This window comes from Balaenoptera borealis (assembly GCF_965194805.1).
Source record: "Balaenoptera borealis genome assembly, chromosome: 11".
Classification (NCBI taxonomy): domain Eukaryota; kingdom Metazoa; phylum Chordata; class Mammalia; order Artiodactyla; family Balaenopteridae; genus Balaenoptera; species Balaenoptera borealis.
In genome coordinates, this window is record NC_138868.1 from 97,142,622 (window position 1) to 97,160,627 (window position 18,006).

The 18,006-nt window shown below is 51.2% G+C and overlaps 1 protein-coding gene across 19 annotated transcripts in view; it reads left to right on the forward strand.

Moving 5' to 3' along the window:
- CEP164 (centrosomal protein 164) overlaps positions 1 to 18,006 on the forward strand; it is a 73,096-nt gene that overhangs the window by 30,226 nt on the left and 24,864 nt on the right. For 14 of the 19 annotated variants that reach the window (XM_082342591.1, XM_082342589.1, XM_082342600.1 and 11 more), the window contains 6 exons: positions 2,112 to 2,267; positions 2,670 to 2,804; positions 3,458 to 3,535; positions 11,528 to 11,911; positions 12,893 to 12,973; positions 14,855 to 14,938. In XM_082342591.1, the coding sequence (XP_082198717.1) occupies positions 2,112 to 2,267; positions 2,670 to 2,804; positions 3,458 to 3,535; positions 11,528 to 11,911; positions 12,893 to 12,973; positions 14,855 to 14,938 (918 nt within the window). The remainder of the gene's footprint in view (positions 1 to 2,111; positions 2,268 to 2,669; positions 2,805 to 3,457; positions 3,536 to 11,527; positions 11,912 to 12,892; positions 12,974 to 14,854; positions 14,939 to 18,006) is intronic. The other 5 variants (XM_082342595.1, XM_082342596.1, XM_082342599.1 and 2 more) reach the window with 4 other exon arrangements.

Sequence of the window (18,006 nt, forward strand, 5' to 3'; positions counted from 1 at the left end):
TGACTCTCTTTCCCTTTAAAGAGTCACCACTTGCTTCATTCAGAAGGCAAATTGGATCACAGACCACCACGGGGGTCGATCTGCATTTCCCCGGCTATTCTTTTGCTGTTGCCCAGCTGTGGCTTTACCCAGTTGTTACCTCGGTTCCTAATTGCTGGCGTGCCCTGGTTCTCCGTTAGCTCTAATAACTACTGTAGCACTATAAATATCAGATAAGCTGCAGATTATCCTGAAAGTTTTCATTAGCCCAATGGCAGCAAGTTTATCCTCTCTGAAGGACAACGCCACGCACAGCCCATAGTGCGTGATCAGCTAGGAGCCAGGGATGTATAATTTCCCTGCTAACCACTGATTTGGTAAAGGTCTGGGAGAACAAAGCCCTCAGCGGGCCCGTCTCCCTCCCTCAGGCCCCCAGCACGTTAGCAAATTAGCCATGTTAGGAGTCTGTAATTTTCCATAAATATAGTGTGGGAAGAATTTTACTCGCTGATCCACTGGGCTGGCTGGGAGGAGCAGGCTGGGTTTGCTCACCGTTCACCTCAGAGCAGATTTCCTGGGCTCCTTTTCCGCCATAGCCAGGAGGCAGTGTACAATACTGGCTTAGAGATGGCCCTGCGTTCCGATCCCACGTCTGCCCTCATTGCAGGCCCTGTGATTTGGGGCAGGGGTCTTGACCTCACCAATCTCCGTTTGCTCTCGTGGGGACTGTGGCCTCAGATGGTTTTGAGAGTGAAATGAGACAGGTGCTTACCCCGGTGCCCAGGGCTCAGGCAAAGTTGGCCAATTTTTTTATTATCAGCTCCTTTTCTGCCTAACGAAGATACCCTGCAGCAGGCCAGGTGACTGGCAACCTACAAAGGTTTGGGAGGGGGTCTTGTGTCACCTTTCAGATAAGCATCTGATGCCCTTCCCGTGCAGAAATGGGTCGTGTTCAGAGCCTGCCCGATGGTCTGGCTCCAGGCCCACCTGCGGGTGAGAAGATGGGCCGCCTGAACTTCTCAGCCTGACCTCCTCAGGTTCCCCTTTCTCTCCTCAGTCCCCGTGGGATTAGAGAGGAATGGAATTTTTGTGTTGTTTCATATACAATTTAAGTGTGAGGATTTTTAAAGAGCTCTTTGTAAACTGTCCCCAGAATGCTACCCTGCCTCGGCTTCTAAGCCCAGACTCTTGTGATGTGAATCCCTGTAATGATAGCAATGCCACAACGTTGGTGTAGCCCTGGGCCACGCACACGTGCTCCTTGCCGTCAGTATCTCATTTGAATTTCTCAACAAACCTTCTTAAGTAGCAAGACACACATCATCTCTGTCTTGCAGATGAGTAGACTGAGAATCCAAGAGTCCGTGAGCGACCCAAGGTCTCACAAATTCTGCCGCCCAGTTGGTTTCTCTTCCCAGCCCTCGCTGGCACAAAGCCTTCGTTTGGCCATCCCAAGAACAGGGCAGAGGAGGGGCCTGCACAGTCCTCTGGCGAGGCTGCCTCCAGCCCCTTTCCTCATCAGTGGAGAGCGGAAAGAGAGTTCTTTTGTTGCTCATGTGTATTTTTCATAGTTAATATTTATTTTAATTGAAGTAATACATGCCCATGTTATTAAACAATGTCAAGTCGAGCCAAAAGGCATAGAACGAAATATAGCAGTCCTCGGGTGTGGGTACCCCTCCCCAGAGGCAACGGCTTTCTTCCAGTGTTTGCTTCCATATTTGTAAATAATATGCTTAGACTGCTTTTTCTTGATTCATCCGTTTTCAACTTCATCTATTGAGACTTCTCATGCTGGTAGATGAGGCTTTTGTCTCTTCTCCCCCCAACCCCCCAACTTCCTCTGTGGCTCCGGAGGGAGAGCTGAGGCCTCTGCAGCATCTGCCAGATGTGAAAGAACCATTTGCTGAGAGATAGGCACAGAGTTACGAGAATCAGGAAACCAGCCCGTGATTCTCACACGGCTGGCACAATGGTAATTTCTGGATGTTGTGTTTCATTAGCAGCCTCTGAACGGAGGCGGTTTAAATTTGAGCGGGCAGGATTTAGATGTTTTATTTTTATATCCATCTCCACACTCTCAGAGCCCCGTGGTTTCTTGGGTTTGTAACAGGATGTTTTCTGTTGCCCAGGCCCTGGGCTCCTCGTTAGCCCCCGTCCACATCCCTCTCGGGGGTCTGGCCCCGTTAAGGGGCCTGGTGGACGCCCCGCCCTCTGCTCTGCGTGGATCTCAAAGTGTGAGCCTGGGGAGCTCGGCGGAGTCTGGTCAGCATGGAGAACTCTCACTGGTAAATGCTTTTTCTTGTGTTCGGTGTAGTTACCGTGGGGCCTCCATGTTCCATGCTAGGAACCATGACCCATGGATGAGAGATAGAGGGCACGGGCTGAGTCCTTAATGCTCATAGTCTAGTGGGGAAGGTGAGTCACACCTGGAGGATGCTGAACGTGGGCTCTGGGCGGTGGAGGATGGACCCCTGGGTCCATAGGGGCTGCAGTGGTGATTTCCCAGTCCCTGCAGCTAGGGCAGCAGGAGTTGGACAGGGAGGGATGAGTGTGAGCCGGAGCTGCTGGGGTCAGCTTCCTGGAGGTGGTGGGCTTGCTCTGGGAGCCATCTAAACAGAAAGAGAGAGGACCAGGCAATCTGAGGGTCTTCCCCGTAAGTGCCTTGGCTTTCCTTCTCTATTTTGGAGCCTTCACAGGGTCTCAAGACTTCTGCTTATACAAAGGGTCTCCTGGGCTCCATCCATGAGGACAAGAATGCTCTCAGCCTCTTGGCTTTAGGAGAGGAGACCAATGAGGAGGATGAGGTGGAGAGTGACAACCAGGTAAGAATGAATCCTTTTCTTGGCCTGGAAACCCTCTGTGCTATGAAAAAAAAAATTTTTTTTTTTTAAATTGTGGTCAAATATGTATACCATAATTATCATTTTAACCACTTTCAAGTGTACAATTCAGTGACCTTAACTACCTTCACAGTGTTGTACAGTCGTCACCACTATCCATCTCCAGAGCTTGCTCATAATCCCAGAGAAACTCTGTACCCTTTAAACAAAGCTCTGCATCCTCCCCTCTCCCCAGTACCTGATCTGCTCTCTGTCTCTATGAATTTGCCTATTCTAGATATTTCATATAAGTGGAGTCATACTGTCTTTGTCCTTTTATGTCTGGCTTCTTTCATGTAGCATAATGTTTTCAAGGTTCATCCGTGTTGTAGCACATGTGACCGGATAATATTCCATTGTATGAATATACCATATTTTGTTTAGCCATTCATCTGCTGGTGGATAGTTGAGCTGTCTTTACCTTTTGGCTAACCTCTGTGCTACTTTGAAAATAAGTGAAAATGATTTTCCAGCCCGCAGCTTCATTCCTTGCTCAGTCTGTATACCTGCTGGGTCTGACCCAGAAAGTATAACGAGTGAGGAGCTTCTCGGCCCCCTGGGCTGACCAGTTTCCTTGCCATCGTTTCCATTTTCAGAGTGTCCGAAGCTCAAGTGAGCTTCTTAAGAACCTGCACCTGGACATCAGGGCACTGGGGGGTGACTTCGAGTATGAGGTAAGAGCCTGAAGCCCCTGCAGGCAGATGCCTCAGCCTGGCAGGTCCCTCCTTCCTTTCTTTTTTAAAAAAAAAAAAAAAAAAATTTATTTATTTATTTGGCTGCGCCCGGTCTTGGTTGCGGCATGCGGGATCTTTAGTTGCAGCACGCAGGATCTAGTTCCCTGACCCAGGGATCGAACCCAGGCCCCCTGCATTGGGAGTGCGCAGTCTCAGCCACTGGACCACCAGGGAAGTCCCCCTCCTTCCTTCTTAAGCCTTCCTCCTTGTGGGAGACTTATTTGGAAAGAGTACCATTTTGTCCCAGTCCTGTCCAGATGGGATTTCTGGGGTTTGGGGAAGCACAAGCGGGGAAAGGAATTCATCCATTCACTCATTTGTCAGATAACCACCGTTTATTGAATGTTTCTACATGAGGCACTTTGCTAGGTGCTATTGGCCACACACGCCTCAGTTAGCTGTGATCCCTGCCCTCAAAGAGTTTACAGTCTCATTAAAGAGAGACTTACGTAGCTGGGGCTCGGAGTGGAATGCAGCGCGGCCGTCGGGGTGGTAAAACCCAGTGTTGTGGGTGGGGAGAAGTCGGGGTCTCCTGTCCGTTTGAAAGGCCTTATTGAGAATCTGACATGTGAGGTGAGCCAGGAAGGACGGTGGGCGGGGCCGGACGAGCAGAGGCGAGTGGAGAGGGAGGGCTCCAGCTGCAGGGCACCACACGGGCAGAGGCAGGAGCGGAGCACGAGGGTGTCTCCTTTGCCTGGAGCCCAGGGCGCGGGTGGGAGAGGAGTGGGAAGTGGGGCTGTGGAGGTAGGTTGGGCTGGGTCGTGGAGGACCTGAGTGCCAGCTGAGAAGTTGGGACTGGGTTACACCGGCATCGGGAGCCATGGGAGGTTTAGAACAGAGGTGTAGCGCCGTCCAGATGCTTAGCATTTGTCGAATGCTGGCTGTGTGGCGGCAGCTGTGCTGTGGTCGATCCCAGCACTGGTGAGGAGTGGCCTGGGCGGGCCTCTGGGAGTGTGCACTTGGGGAGAAAGGATGCTGGGCACTCTGTGCTTAGTGAGCGCTCAGTACATGTTGAATAAATGAATATTTAGGAACCTGTAAAGCAGGGCCAGGTGTGTAAAGAGCTCGGGCACAGGTACACTCTTTGGAGGAGTTCTGAGGGCAGAGAAATTACCTGCCCAGAGATGAGGGAGAACTTGGAAGAGACAACATTTGACCCCGGTCTTGAAGAGTAGGGAAGTCTTAGACGTGGGGGTGGAAGGGATGTTTTAGGCAGGTGAACAGCTTGAGCAAAGGCATGAGGCCTGGGAAATGCAGAATATGGATGGGACTAGCTTCCGGAACATTCCCCCAGCAGTCCTGTTGCTTCTCATCTCTTTCCCTGGTCTGTCCTCCACTCCCACCAGAATGTTCTTCCTCCCTTCCTTCCTTCCTTCCTTTCTCCCTCCCTCCCTCCCTCCCTTCCTTCCTTCCATTTTTGGCTACGTTGGGTCTTCGTTGCTGCGTGCGGGCTTTCTCTAGTTGCGGCGAGCGGGGGCTACTCTTCATTGTGGTGCTCGGGCTTCTCATTGCGGTGGCTTCTCTTGTTGCAGAGCACAGGCTCTAGGCGCGTGGGCTTCAGTAGCTGCGGCACGCGGGCTCAGTAGTTGTGGCTCGTGGGCTCTAGAGCGTAGGCTCAGTAGTTGTGGCGCATGGGCTTAGTTGCTCCACGGCATCTGGGATCTCCCCGGACCAGGGCTCGAACCCGTGTCCCCTGCATTGGCAGGCGGATTCTTAAACACTGCGCCACCAGGGAAGTCCCAGAATGTTCTTTCAAACAAACAAACAAAACCTGAAACTCATCATGTCGTCGTAATAACTAAAAAACCCCAGTACATTCTTCTACTTGAAAAAGAACATTCCCTACTATCTGTTCTTGGTCTACTGTCTAATTTATTAATTTTTAACAATTAAGCTTTCTCTAAATATGTCCAAAGTATTCACACAACCAATAAATCATGAAGTCAACAACTCAGATTTTCCCAGACATTGAAATATTGATTGCAAGGTCAGTTAAACTTTTCACAAAATAGAAAATTCTTTTAAAGACTTTGAGCTGAAAGAGATCACTCACATTTATTAGAATGACCACAAAACTGACCAGTGAAAGAACAGTGCCCGTATCATGGATTTAAATGTTTCCTTATTATCTTTTATTATTATGTCCCTATCATCCCTTTTCACGGTCTTATTGTTTCTGACACTTACTTCTTGGTCTTGAGCTCACCTTGAGAGCCAGGGGGAAGGTCCCAGGGTGGCTGAGGTTGAGGATGCTGGCTGACACCTAGGAGTAGGTGGGCTCTCCCAGCTAACCCAGCTCTAGCCATTGGGCAGGCCCCATGTTATACTTAGACTCACTCTGTTGCCTCAGAAACTGTCTCCGTTTTTGGCTCTGCCCAGTCAGATATGTTTTGATTGTGACTTTGATGCTTTCTGCCACGTGACACATTTTCTGAGTGTCATCAACCTGATCTGGCTCTGCTTTGACACTTCCTTCTGAATGGGGCCTGGTCTGTTGGCATTAAATCCAAAGCCTTCTGTTTTTGGTTCCCTGAAATGATAATTTTATTTCTTCTCATCTGCCATTAAGACCTTATGATGCTGGTGGAATCAGTAGCTCAGGTTTTGAGCCTGGAAGGATGTCCATGAGTAGGAATGAGGTGTCAGGAGGACTCGCTGGCTTTTGGAGAAAGAGGGCAGTCTCCACAAGACTGAGCAAATTGAGAGTAGGGCTTCTGCCCTGTTCATGTCTGTGTGTCTGGAACCTGGCCTGCTCCCTGGAACTTAGGAAGTGCGTGGGTATGTTTTGCTGAGCGATTGAGTGGATGAATAGGTGCGTGAAGAATGAGCCACGCTGGGACCGGAGGGTATCCTGGCAGGTTGTGTTGTCCTTTTTTTTCTCTGGGCTTTCCCGGGTCCTGGGTAGAGTGGACACTGGATCCCTGCGTCAGCTGGTGGATTGAAGATCCCGATGTGGATCAATCATAATGTGCTTTGACTTGGGCTAGTTAATTTTTCCTTTATAATACTTTACAAACGTCAACAAAAAAAGGGATTTTCTTCTTTGACATGTCCTGGATTTTCAAAAGCTTCCCTTCTGATCTTTATATGCTTCTTTGGGGGAGTGGAAGCTTTTAAATGTATTTTTTATAACCTCTTTAATATAAATAGGCAACCCAGTGTGATGGGGAGAAATGTCTGGAGTGGGAGGTGTTAAATACACTCCCTCCCCCCGCCCCATCTCTAGCATCCCGGCAGATTTAGTTCTTTTTGCCACATGGAGTGTTGGGTTCCTGTGTTCTAACCTCAGGCAGGAACTGGGGCTTTTCCTGGTGGGGAAGGTTAGTGGTGGGGATGAACGGGGGTTTTAGGACAGACAAAGCTGCCTCTGCTTACCATGCCCTTTAAAATGGCTTTTGTCCCAGTTTATAGACCTTGGGTCCTCTGAGCTGCCCACCTCTTCCCGCTCCTGGGCAGCCCGGCAGCCTGAGATGGAGAGCTTATTCCGTGGTTTGTTTTACCCTGTTTCGCTGTCAACAATCACTTTGCTCATGATTCCATGAGAGGGCAGTAGGATGGCAAGAATGCCTCTCTCTTTCTCTCTCTCTCTCTCTCTCTGTCTCCTTCCCCCTCCTCTCTTGCCTTCAACTTAAACCCGTTTCTAGTCTATTACAGAATCAAAAGGGATACGTTCCTGGAACAGACACTGAGAATGGATGGGAGTGAAAGAGGGGAGGCTGAAGGGTAGGTGAGCAGGCAGCAGATGGCCTTGTAGCGCTGGTGAAAAGACCATCAGCAGATCAAAGGGGAGGGAGGGAGCTGGGCTTAGAAATAACAGGATGATGTCAGTGTGATTGGAAAGCGCTAACAACACCGGGGAGCAGTGCAAAGAACTGAGACCGACTGGGTGGGAATGAGACATGGAAAATAAACCGACTGATGTTTGGCTTGCGGGGGGGAGGGGTCTCCCCAGAACGGGATCAATGCAAGGACATGGTGTTCAGCTCCCCTGTCTCCCACTCCCACCCTCCTGAGCCGTGTGGATTGTAGGGCCCCTGCCTTTGTGCTCTGGACCGCAGGAGGGGGATTGCAGCATGGGAGACCTCATAGCTTTTGGGGGGTGTTTTAAATATTCATGAAATGGTTCGTACAGGCACTCTCCTGCACCCCCCCTCTTCATGCAGATGGCAAAGTCTTTTTGGAAAAAAACAGCAGGAATTTGCCTTATACTCAAGGACCTGGGGCTGTGACAGGAGGAGACAGAAGGAGTGTGAGCACGGTTGAGCTGAGAGCAGAGCCGTGCTGTGGGTATGTCCCCCGGGTACTCTGCCGAACAGCGGCGCAGGAGGCTGTGCGCAGGGGCCTGGGTGTGCGTCCTGGGCCGGGCCTCAGGCCGTGGGCCCCGCGATGGAATGAGGGGCAGGGCCTGAATTAAAGGAGAGGAGCGTGGAGTCAGCTGGGTTTTCCAGACACTCAGCTCTCATTCATCCATTTGTGGATAATCCACAACAAATGCCCAGTCTCCCCCTGCTGTCCTTCCCCTGAAGACGTCCCCCTGGCTGTCCTGTCATTGCAGTTAGTTGATGTGGGCGCAGGGAATGCAAGTTCACTTATTTTCATGTTAGCCATGTTTTAATATTTTACTATTTACATAGACAGAATAGGATAAGCTCCATGGAACATTCTTCTTTTGAAGATTTTTAGCTTGAGAGTGGCATAGCCTGGGCCTGACATTCTGTGGTCTGGCCATATTCTCTCATGTGTAAGAATGGGAATCTCCCCCTGGGTCTGGTGTCCTCTGATTTTTGATAGGTTACTTGTTTTTCCATCATCTTGAATATTAATAGTTAACATTTGTTTAGCTATTTTCCATTTCATAAGCACTATAACAAATACTAGTCTAATCCCTGTATAATTTTGTAAAATAGATGTCACATCTCCATTTTACAGAGTAGGAACTCCTATATCTGCATTGACCCACTTACTCATTTTTAATATTCAGTCAACAAGCATTGACTGAGCACCTATTATGTGCCAGAAACTAGACACTGAGGATAATAGGGAGCTGATTTGGTGAGGGCAACAGGCAAGGAAGTCAGCAGTTATAAGACAGTAGTTGTTGTGAAAGAGGATGAGGAAGGCTGATCTCAGGAAGGCTTCCTGGAAGAGGCGATACTGTGAGAACCAGTGGGAGCTTGTCAGGGTAGATTGTGTGTGTATTAAGAACGCGCACGGCAGGGCAGGGAAGTGGCGTAATGTTTGTTCACAGGCAGGATGTTTGTGTCTGGAGATGACCTCGGAGGAGCAAGCAGGGCTGGGCTGGGTGAGAAGGGCTATGGGCCGTGTGAGGAGATGTGAACTGGTGGTCCGACACCTCCTCTGTCCCCTAATCCAAGGTCTGTTGCCTTTCTTTCATCATGAGATGAGCACGGCCGGGGTGGCTTGGCTGTGCTTGCTGAGTCAGACCCCCTCACTCCCCCCGAGACACTCCCACATCCTTCTTGGCGTCCAGGAGCCCCACAGACCGGTCATTGCGTGCTGGCCACTGCTGAGAGCCGGCTGCTGTGGGGACACCGAGGTGAGGAGGCCTGGCCTCGCCCTGAAGATGCCTCTCAAAGAGGAGGAGCTCATCCTGGCCCCTCTGCACCCAGTGACCGTGAAGGCTTCCTCCACACCACAGTTAGCGTGTCAGGAGGCGGGGCAGCACCGGAGGGCACCCTGCCTTTGTGCTGCCAGGGCATGAGGGAAGCCCACCCCTTCTCTGTTCAGCCTCTGCTTTTCACCCTGGGACAGGCGTGGTGCTGACCACAGCGTCACCACCGTGTCCGGTGCCCTTTGCTTTGGGCAGTAAAGGCTCATAGCCGGGGCCACCTGGGATGTTTCACTTTTCTCCATTCTCAGCTGAATTCCTCGAGGGCAGGATCTATCTTCCTATTTAGGTCGCCACGGTGGGGTTTGGCTCATAGAAGGTGCTCGGTGAATGAACTTGTGGGTCTCATCATAAAACATGAGTTAGCGTTTATGGAGCGCTTACGGTGTGCCAGGCGCAGTTCTCTGTTCTTTACTCACTCAATGAGTGTTAACTTATTTAATCTTCCCAACAATCCTATGAGATAGGCCCTACTATACCCCCGTATTTTAGAGGAAGAAACTGAGGCCCAGAAAAGTTAAACAGTTTGCCTAGGGTCCCTGTAAGCACGGAGCCAAGATTTGAGCCTGGGTGTCCTATCTCCGAAGTCCGGCTCTGAAGTGCTCTGCTTTCCTGCCTCTCTTCACCATCCTTGGAAAGTTTGGGTGGGCTTGTCAGTCGGCTGCCAGACCTGCAGTGGACGGTCATGGCTTTGGGTTCCGCGGATCCTTTAACAGGCAGACAGCATGGGTGAATGGCGTGTTTGGGGCTTTTCCGTGGCCCTCTGGACTCTAGTCATCATGCTTCTTGTTGGAGTGTCCAGGGTCAGGCTTCAGGAAGTCTCAAAAATCCCTGCCAAGAAGTTGTTCACGCTGGCAGCCCAAGTTTAGCACAGATGTTTTCTGGGAAGAAGGCTTCTCTGCTTGAGCCTAGGAGAGATCGCTGGCTGTATTTCCAAGGGAGGAGTTCCTTTTTCTCTTGTGGTAGCTCTAAAGGATTTTCCTGGTCTTTACCATGGGGTTTGTGAGCGAGGAGCAGGGTGGGCAGCTGTAGGGGTGCACTGCTCCCATCTCCTTTCAAGAGACCCTGCAGAGGGGACCTTGGGGGATTAACGGCCTGCAGCTGTTGAACCTTTGATCCACCCCGGCTCGTGCCAAGGCCGGGCTTGTTGATGGAATGGATGGGGTGCCACGGGCCCCGGAGCAGGGCCATTTCTGCCCGACGGCTGCAGGACTGTCCATGGGGCTGAGACCCTTTCAGGACTGTGCTGTGGCCTGAGGCTCTCCTACTCAAGCCCCCTCCTTCCCTCTCCCCTGTCACAGGTCTCAGACCTGTGTTCCCAAGCCTCTCCCCACCTCCCGTATCCTCATGGGCATTTCCCCCAATCAGTCTTCTACACACCTCACCCCATCTGGCACCTGCTGCCGAGAGGACTCACTTGATGGTCCTCCGACAGAGGAGCCTGGCTCCAGGGCTGCTTATGCAGCCTCCCTAAGGGGGAGGCTATAGGGAGAGAGCTACCCTCATTGCTGTGCAAGAAGGGTACCCTCCTGAAACTTCTTCCCTGCTGCCTTTTAAAAATGAAAACTCTGGACTTTGGTACTTTTCTCTCATGCGGTTCTCCGTCATCATCATCGTAAACAAATAGTGACTTCTGAGCCTGCCATCTTATGGTTTGGCTAATGGGACTGGAATGAGCCAGATTTATTACTCGAGAATGTGATGGGTGGTGACAGAGTTGTATAGTGCAGTGCACTGGATTCCAAGCTCCTCGGTGGACAGGGGTCAGGTTGGGTGTATTCAGATCACCATAGAATTTCAGAGTCAGTGGAGCTGGGCTGGAGCCAGGAATCTGTGTTTTTTTTTTTTTTTTTTTTAATTAATTTATTTATTTATTTATTTTTGGCTGTGTTGGGTCTTCGTTTCTGTGCGAGGGCCTTCTGTAGTTGGGGCGAGCGGGGGCCACTCTTCATCGCGGTGCGCGGGCCTCTCACTGTCACGGTCTCTCTTGTTGCGGAGCACAGGCTCCAGACGCGCAGGCTCAGTAGCTGTGGCTCACGGGCCCAGTTGCTCCGCGGCATGTGGGATCTTCCCAGACCAGGGCTCGAACCCGTGTCCCCTGCATTGGCAGGCGGATTCTCAACCACTGCGCCACCAGGGAAGCCCCAGGAATCTGTGTTTTTAAAAGCTTTTGAGGTGTGGGATAGCCATTGGTTTCAGAACTGTAGGCATCAAGGAATGGCAGCTCCGTCTTGTAGCAAGTCTCTAAACCCTTTTATTAATTCCTGACGTCTTCCTTTCTGACACGGTCTTCTGCTCCCTAGGAATCTCCAAGAACAAGCCAGCCAGAGGAGAAGAAGGACATTTCTCTGGATTCTGATGCTGCCAGCCCCCCTACGCCTGGCAAGCTCTTCAGCCAAGGTGCAGATAGCAGCCTGAGCAGTGCCGATGGCCAAGGGCAACAGGGAAGAGGGGCAAGGTGGCTCCCAGAAAAGGAAAAGAACGATAAGAATGATCCCGGGATGTCCAGGAGTGTGGCGGACCCCGGGGGCGACTCCACGGGCAATCAGCCTGCCAAAGCCAACAAAAAAGAGGCACCAGAGGACCCGGTGGATGCAAGAGAGGAGGGTTCCCGGAAGGAAGAGGCAGCAAAGGAGCCAAAGAAGGAGGCTTCCGTCCCGAAAGAGAGCAGATCAGAGGCGAGCGAAGTAAGTCACTTTGTCCCATGGGCAGTTGCTGGCTGCAGCCCTCTGCTGCTCTCTCGTGCCCTGTGCACGTTCCTCTCCCTTCATCTTTATTACTGAGTCAGGAGCTGCATTTGCAGGCCCGGCAATGGGCCGTCAACATCAGCCAGAACCCTTAATTGTGACAAATATGCCCAGACCCAGCAGGCAGTAAAATCCTGAATGAAACTCCAAACCTGCTGGCACTAGAAATTCAGAGCAGAAATTTGCTTTTCCGTTGGCACCTCCTGGGATATTCCTGTTCCTCTGGTCTCCCACTTACTTCCTCTTGCCATTTCCTGCCTCCCCCTCCTACCTCTTGACATCAGTTTGGGGTCAGTCATGGTTGCAGCCTGTGTTCCTGCAGAGGGAGGAGCCAGCTGAGGGGAGTGGGGGGACGTTTGGGAGTGTCCTGCCCCGGCATTGGTCAGTTAGGTTACAAGAAGACTCTTCATTGGTCTCTCTGGCTCCTTTGAACAACCCAAGACGCGGGAGTCTTGCTTGGTAAGATCAGGCCAGTGACCCGGATGGATAGAAGTAGGACCCAGTTGTGAAAGCATTTGGCATCTTTATTTTCCAGCCCTTAGTCCCGCCCTTCCTCCGGGTGGATGGTGAGGGAATTCATTTAAAGAGTTTTTAGCTACTTCCTGGAAAAGATACTCTCATTCTGTTTTCCTAGGATCGCATCAAACTTCCCCACTGCCGACTTTCTAACCATCTCCCACTCTGCTTCACTTGGCCCTCCTTCCAAGTGTAAAGAGTGTTGCCCATACTCAGCGGGGCTGCCCAGCCTGAGTGGGCCGGGGGCAGGGGTCCAGAGAGAATGGGAGGGTCCACAGGCCTCTTTCAGGTTTTCCAGAAGAGGTGGCTTTCGGTTTGGGTTCAGCCCTGTGTTGGCACCGTGGAGAGTCATCACGACCCTCTGTCCTCTGCTCCGGTGACTCCTCTGTGGGTCTGTCTCCCCAGGGGTCGGAGATCAGTGAACACATGAAGGAACTACAGCCCTCAGACTCCACTGCTTCTGACCCCAAGTCCTTTCTTGGCCTGGTGAGTCTGAGATGGGGGGCAGCAGAGTGGTGGTGAAGAGCGTGGGTTTCCGAGGTCCTGTGTTTAAGTGATTCGCTGAGCATCTCACAGCTTGTAAGCGGGGAAGTTAGGACTCAAACTTGGGTCTTGTCTAGCTCCATTTTCTCAGCCCTACGTACTGAGGATAACACTACCTACTTTATAGGTTTGTTGTGAGAAGAAAGTGGGGTAAAGAGTATAAAACATTAGCATATAAACATTAAACAAACATAGCTGTTATTACTATTACTGCTGTGTGAATTGCCTGTGAGATCATATGAGATCATTGCCTCTGGGCTCTAGCAGGAGCATTACGTGAACCTAGGAGGTTAGAGACTGTGTGTGTGTGTGTTTATGGAATCACCGAGCCATGGTGAGGACCAGTCCTCAGGCTCTCAGGCTCTGACCAGGAAGGATGCTGTGGTGTGGTATCATTTCCAAAGTTAAGACTTCGTCCTGGAATGCCAACATGCATGGTTGCTTTGTCCCAGTCCTTCCACCCAGCCTGCTGTAGCCTGGCTTCACTTGCCAGGTTTGTATCTGTGGGGAGGAGTTCGGGGTGCTTTTTGGCAGAGCACTTTTTCCAGAAACCACGCTCCATCTGTTTGGAGGAGACAGATCAAAGGGAAGGGATTAGTGGGAGAGGGTCAGGGATGAACAGTAATGATACGAGGGGGTGCAGAGGAATCAGGAGGCTGTGTGCTCAAGCCCCTCACTGAGCCACGGGCTTAGGAGCCAGATGGCAGCTGCACTGAGTGGAGTAGAACTCACGCTGAAAGGAAAATGTCATCAGCAAAGAAAACCCACAAGCTAGGAATGGGAGGCAAAGTCCTTGTTGGCAAAAGCCGTCATGAAGAATCACCGTGTCACCGAACTCTCTGAAGCAAGGGCCCTGGCCCTGCTAACGGAGTCACTGTGTGGAGAAACGGGCTGCCCATCGGCATTTTTCTTCTCTATGGGAGCGGGTGGAGGAGGCCCCAGACAGCAGGACCAGACCTTGGCTGGGCATCCTGCCATTTATCAGGGCTGATGACAGAACTGTCCCTGTTAGCGTGCTGTCAGGTAGCCGTCCGTCACCTAGCCCAGTGGGGATCTTGGGCTCGGAGGGGGCGGGCTCGTGGCTCTGCGGCAGCCAAAGGGCAGCGGGGAGCTGGCACCTGTGTGGGCACTTGCTGCCCATCCCAAAGAGAAGCTGGTGGAGGAAGTGGCGCTAATTCATCCCCATTGTCCAGAGGGACACCTGTATGGGAAGGGGAAGGAACCAGCTGGGTGGAGCCTGGCAGGCCCTGGTGTCCAAGCTGCCCATAGGGCTTCTGGGCACTTTGGCCTCCTGGTTGGGCACCAGGAGGGAGAGACAGCTGGAAAGTGACATGCTTTGCAGCCCATGTCACACAAAGAGCTTGGGCTTTGGAGTCGGCCCAGGGCACTTCTGACCCCCAGCCCTATTGCTTACCAGATGCGTGACCTTGGACAAATTACTTGGACTCTCAAACTGCTTCCTCCGTGAGATAAGAATAAGAGGATCAGTCTCATAGGGTTACTTTTTTCCCTGTAATTTGATTATGAAAAATTTCAAACCTACTGAAAAATTAAAAGACTTTTACAGCAAATAGCCTCCTACTCACCACCTAGAGTCTACAGCGAACAGTTTACCATACTTGCTTTGCCACATACCTTTCCATGCAGTCGCAGTGTTAATTTTGAAGGTGAAATTAATGAGTAGCTGTCGGAGTGCTTGGTACAGTGCCTGGCATGTAGTAGGCGTCTTTCTGTGAAGGTGGGGGTGGAGGAGAGGCCCTGTATCCTTGGTGGGTGCTGAGCATGACAGAGGAGAGCTGACCTCCCCGTCTCTACCATCTCCAGGACTTGGGTTTCCACAGCCGGATCTCGGAGCACCTGCTGGATGTGGACATGCTCTCCTCTGTCCTAGATGGAGCCCGCTGGGAGGTGAGTCTCTCTAGGGCTGGGCTGGAGCCTCACTTTTGAAGATAATCAAGAGCTGAGTCCTGCCCATCCCAGGGTGCATTTCTGGGAGTTCTCTCCCTCCTGATTCCTTAAGGCAAGGCCCTGACTGTGCCTGTGATGGGGCTTCCGACATACATGCTCTGTTGCTGCCGTGAATTAAGTCATTCCGTGTCCTCCACCCCTGTATATTTATCTGTTTATCCAGTCACTTAGCAGCTGAGGGCCGACCACTTGCTCCCGTGCAAAGCACTGTGTAGTGTGTGGGTTTCAAGGCACCTCCCAACCTGGCCCATCCAACCTCTGCAGCCTCATTCTCAGCCCACCTCCCGTGCCCCGGCTGTGCCCACCACTCGCCATTCCCCTGGGGCCGCACCGTCCACCTGCTTCACCACTCTGCCTGCTGGGCTGCTTTTCCTTCTGTCCCGGCAAGCTCTTTCTTGGTCTTGGAGGTCCACCTCTGACGTCACCTCCTCCAAGCACGATTTATCGTTCCTTCCCTTTGCTTCCCTTAGTGCTGCTTCTTTTGTTTTATGGTTCTTTGTCTCCCCTGCCAGATGTAAGCTCAGACACAGACCCTGTCCTTAAGGAGCTTGAAGCCAAGATCATTTTTGCCTCCTCTGTAGGGTTGTTGAGAGGAGAGAGATTCTGACATGTGGTCTTTGCAAGTTTGAGCGGGCATCTGGTTTGGGTGAAACAAACAAGGTATTTAATGTGAATCAGGCCTGGGTGCCCTTAGTGAAGCGAGTCCTGAGACAGGATAGAGTTACAAGGTCGATTGCATTTGTGCCTGACGTGTTCTTCTTGGTTCTGCTGGACCTTGGTCCCCACCGTTTGCAGCACTGGAGGTCTTTAAAGGCACAGGCAAGGCCAGGTGGTGTTTGTCAGGAAGGGTTTGGAGCAGGTGATTTGTGAGGCACCTTACTGAGTTGGCCGGGCAAGGTGAATTTCCATTGCTCTGTCTCCAAAATCTGGCCAGTATTAGAATACTTGGGGGGCTTTAAAAAAGACAGATTTCTAGGTCCTGCCTAAGACCTCATGAGGCGAGCAGCCTCTTTTTGGGCCATGCCACTTGGTATAAAGCAGTAGCAGGGCCTGGCTTGCATTTGGTTCTCAGGAGGCACCCTCTGAGGCAGCCGCCCTGGCAGAGGGGGCCATAAGCTGTATCTCATGACCAGTGTAGAGCAGTGCTGGGTGCTCAGGTTGGCTGACCGCGTGGAGCCCCTTGCGAGATTGTGTCCGCCTCTCACTTCAGGGCATGGAGGGGCTGAGCAGGGAGGTGGAGCTGGAGGGACAAGAAACAGCCTCTTTGTGGGACGGACAGAACCATAGGTACAGTCCCCTTTGTCTTTCCGGGGGGGCACTTGTCCATTTTCCATATTCTCTGGATCTCTCTCAAGGCCAGGGCCAGTGCAGAGGCTTAGAACTGAGGTAAATTAATTTTTGTTCACTTAAACATTTTTGATGCATCTTTATTGAGATCTAATTGACATAAATAAACTGGACACGTATAAATGGTACCATTTGATAAGTTTTACCATATGTATACACCTTTCAAATCACCACCACGGTCAAGATAATGATTATAATGAATTACAAACATGATGAGTTTTATAATAGGTTACAAAAAATGACCATACAATTATTTCAAATAATACAGAAGGTCAAAGTCTTCTGCTTCCTGCAGCCTTACTCCCTCCCGCAGGTCGGGACTGTTAGTTTCCATTAACATTTTTCATGTGCCTTTCCAGAAAATTTTCTGTACACATATAAGCATGTATTTATTTTCTATTTGTTAATCTTTTTTTTCCCCACAGAAATTGGAACTGTGCTATAAAAACTGCTTGGCAATATGCTCTTCAAATTCGAGAATAGACCCTTAACTTATTTCTATGCTATTTCAGATCTGCCCTACTCCTTTTATTGGTTGCATAGCATTCTGCTTTATGAATGCGCTGTGACTTACTGGGATTTATTAAACTGAGGACTGCATGATAAAGAAAAACCAAAACCCCGGAGCTGAGTTTAGGTTGGGGAAGTGGTGTCTTGAGCAGTCTTAGGCCGGAGGCTTAGAGTGTGCTTGTGTCTCCCCTTTCTGAAGAGTGCCGATATGCCTGATTTCTTTGTCTGGTTCCTTTGACTCCCTTTCTGGGGCAAAAATGTCTAGGGAGCAGGTAAAAACTCTGCTCAAAGGACCTCTGTCTGGGTACTTACCCAAGGTGTCCCTTATTCTCTAGCTGGGGGCTAGTTGAGTTTCTAGCAGAAATATGGAAGGTGAAATAAGAAGGAAATAGACAGGCCTTGTCTGTAGCTTGTCCTTTCTGATTCAGGGCTCAGTCCCCCGATATTTATTACAATCACTGCACTTTGTTACCCGTCTTATATTTTAGTTTGTGAACTAGACTGGCCTGTGTGATTGTTTTTGTTTTTGTTTTTCCTTGAAAAGAGAGAGGGGGAGCTGTCTGCTGAGCTTGTTGTGAATTGTAGGGAAGACGAGTTGTGAGTTGAGCTCTGGAAGGGAAGGCGGTGGGGTGGGAGAAGGGCGGCCCGCCCCGCCATCGTCTGCGGGCTCTGCCCGGCTGATGCGATTAGGAGTGGCAGCGCTGGCAGGGAGCCCTTCTGCTGCGGGCACCAGGAGGCACTCCCAGGCAACATTGCTATTTTTAATGTAATTTGGGGGAGCTGGCTTGTAGTTCAGACCCATCCAGATGGCAGAGTCGGCCACAGCTGCCGGGGCTCAGGCTGCCAGTGGAGAGGTGTGGGGGGCTGGGGGCATGGGGCTGGGGACACGGAGGTGTGCCAGCCCGGCCGGAGCCCTACTGGGGAAGATGGAGTGAGCCGTCTCCTGCCCCACCTCTCCTGTTAACCCTCGTGTCCCGAAACAGACAGGGCTCCTGTCAGCGTGACAGAAGGAGTGCAGGCCCTAGGATGGGGACTGACACCGGCGACGCTGGGTTTCTTTTGTGTTTTGTTTTTCCTCAGGCTGGGGAAGAGGAGAGGGGATGTGAGGAGAGCTCGTATTTGTGGCATGCCTTCTTTTGGGCCGGAGTCGG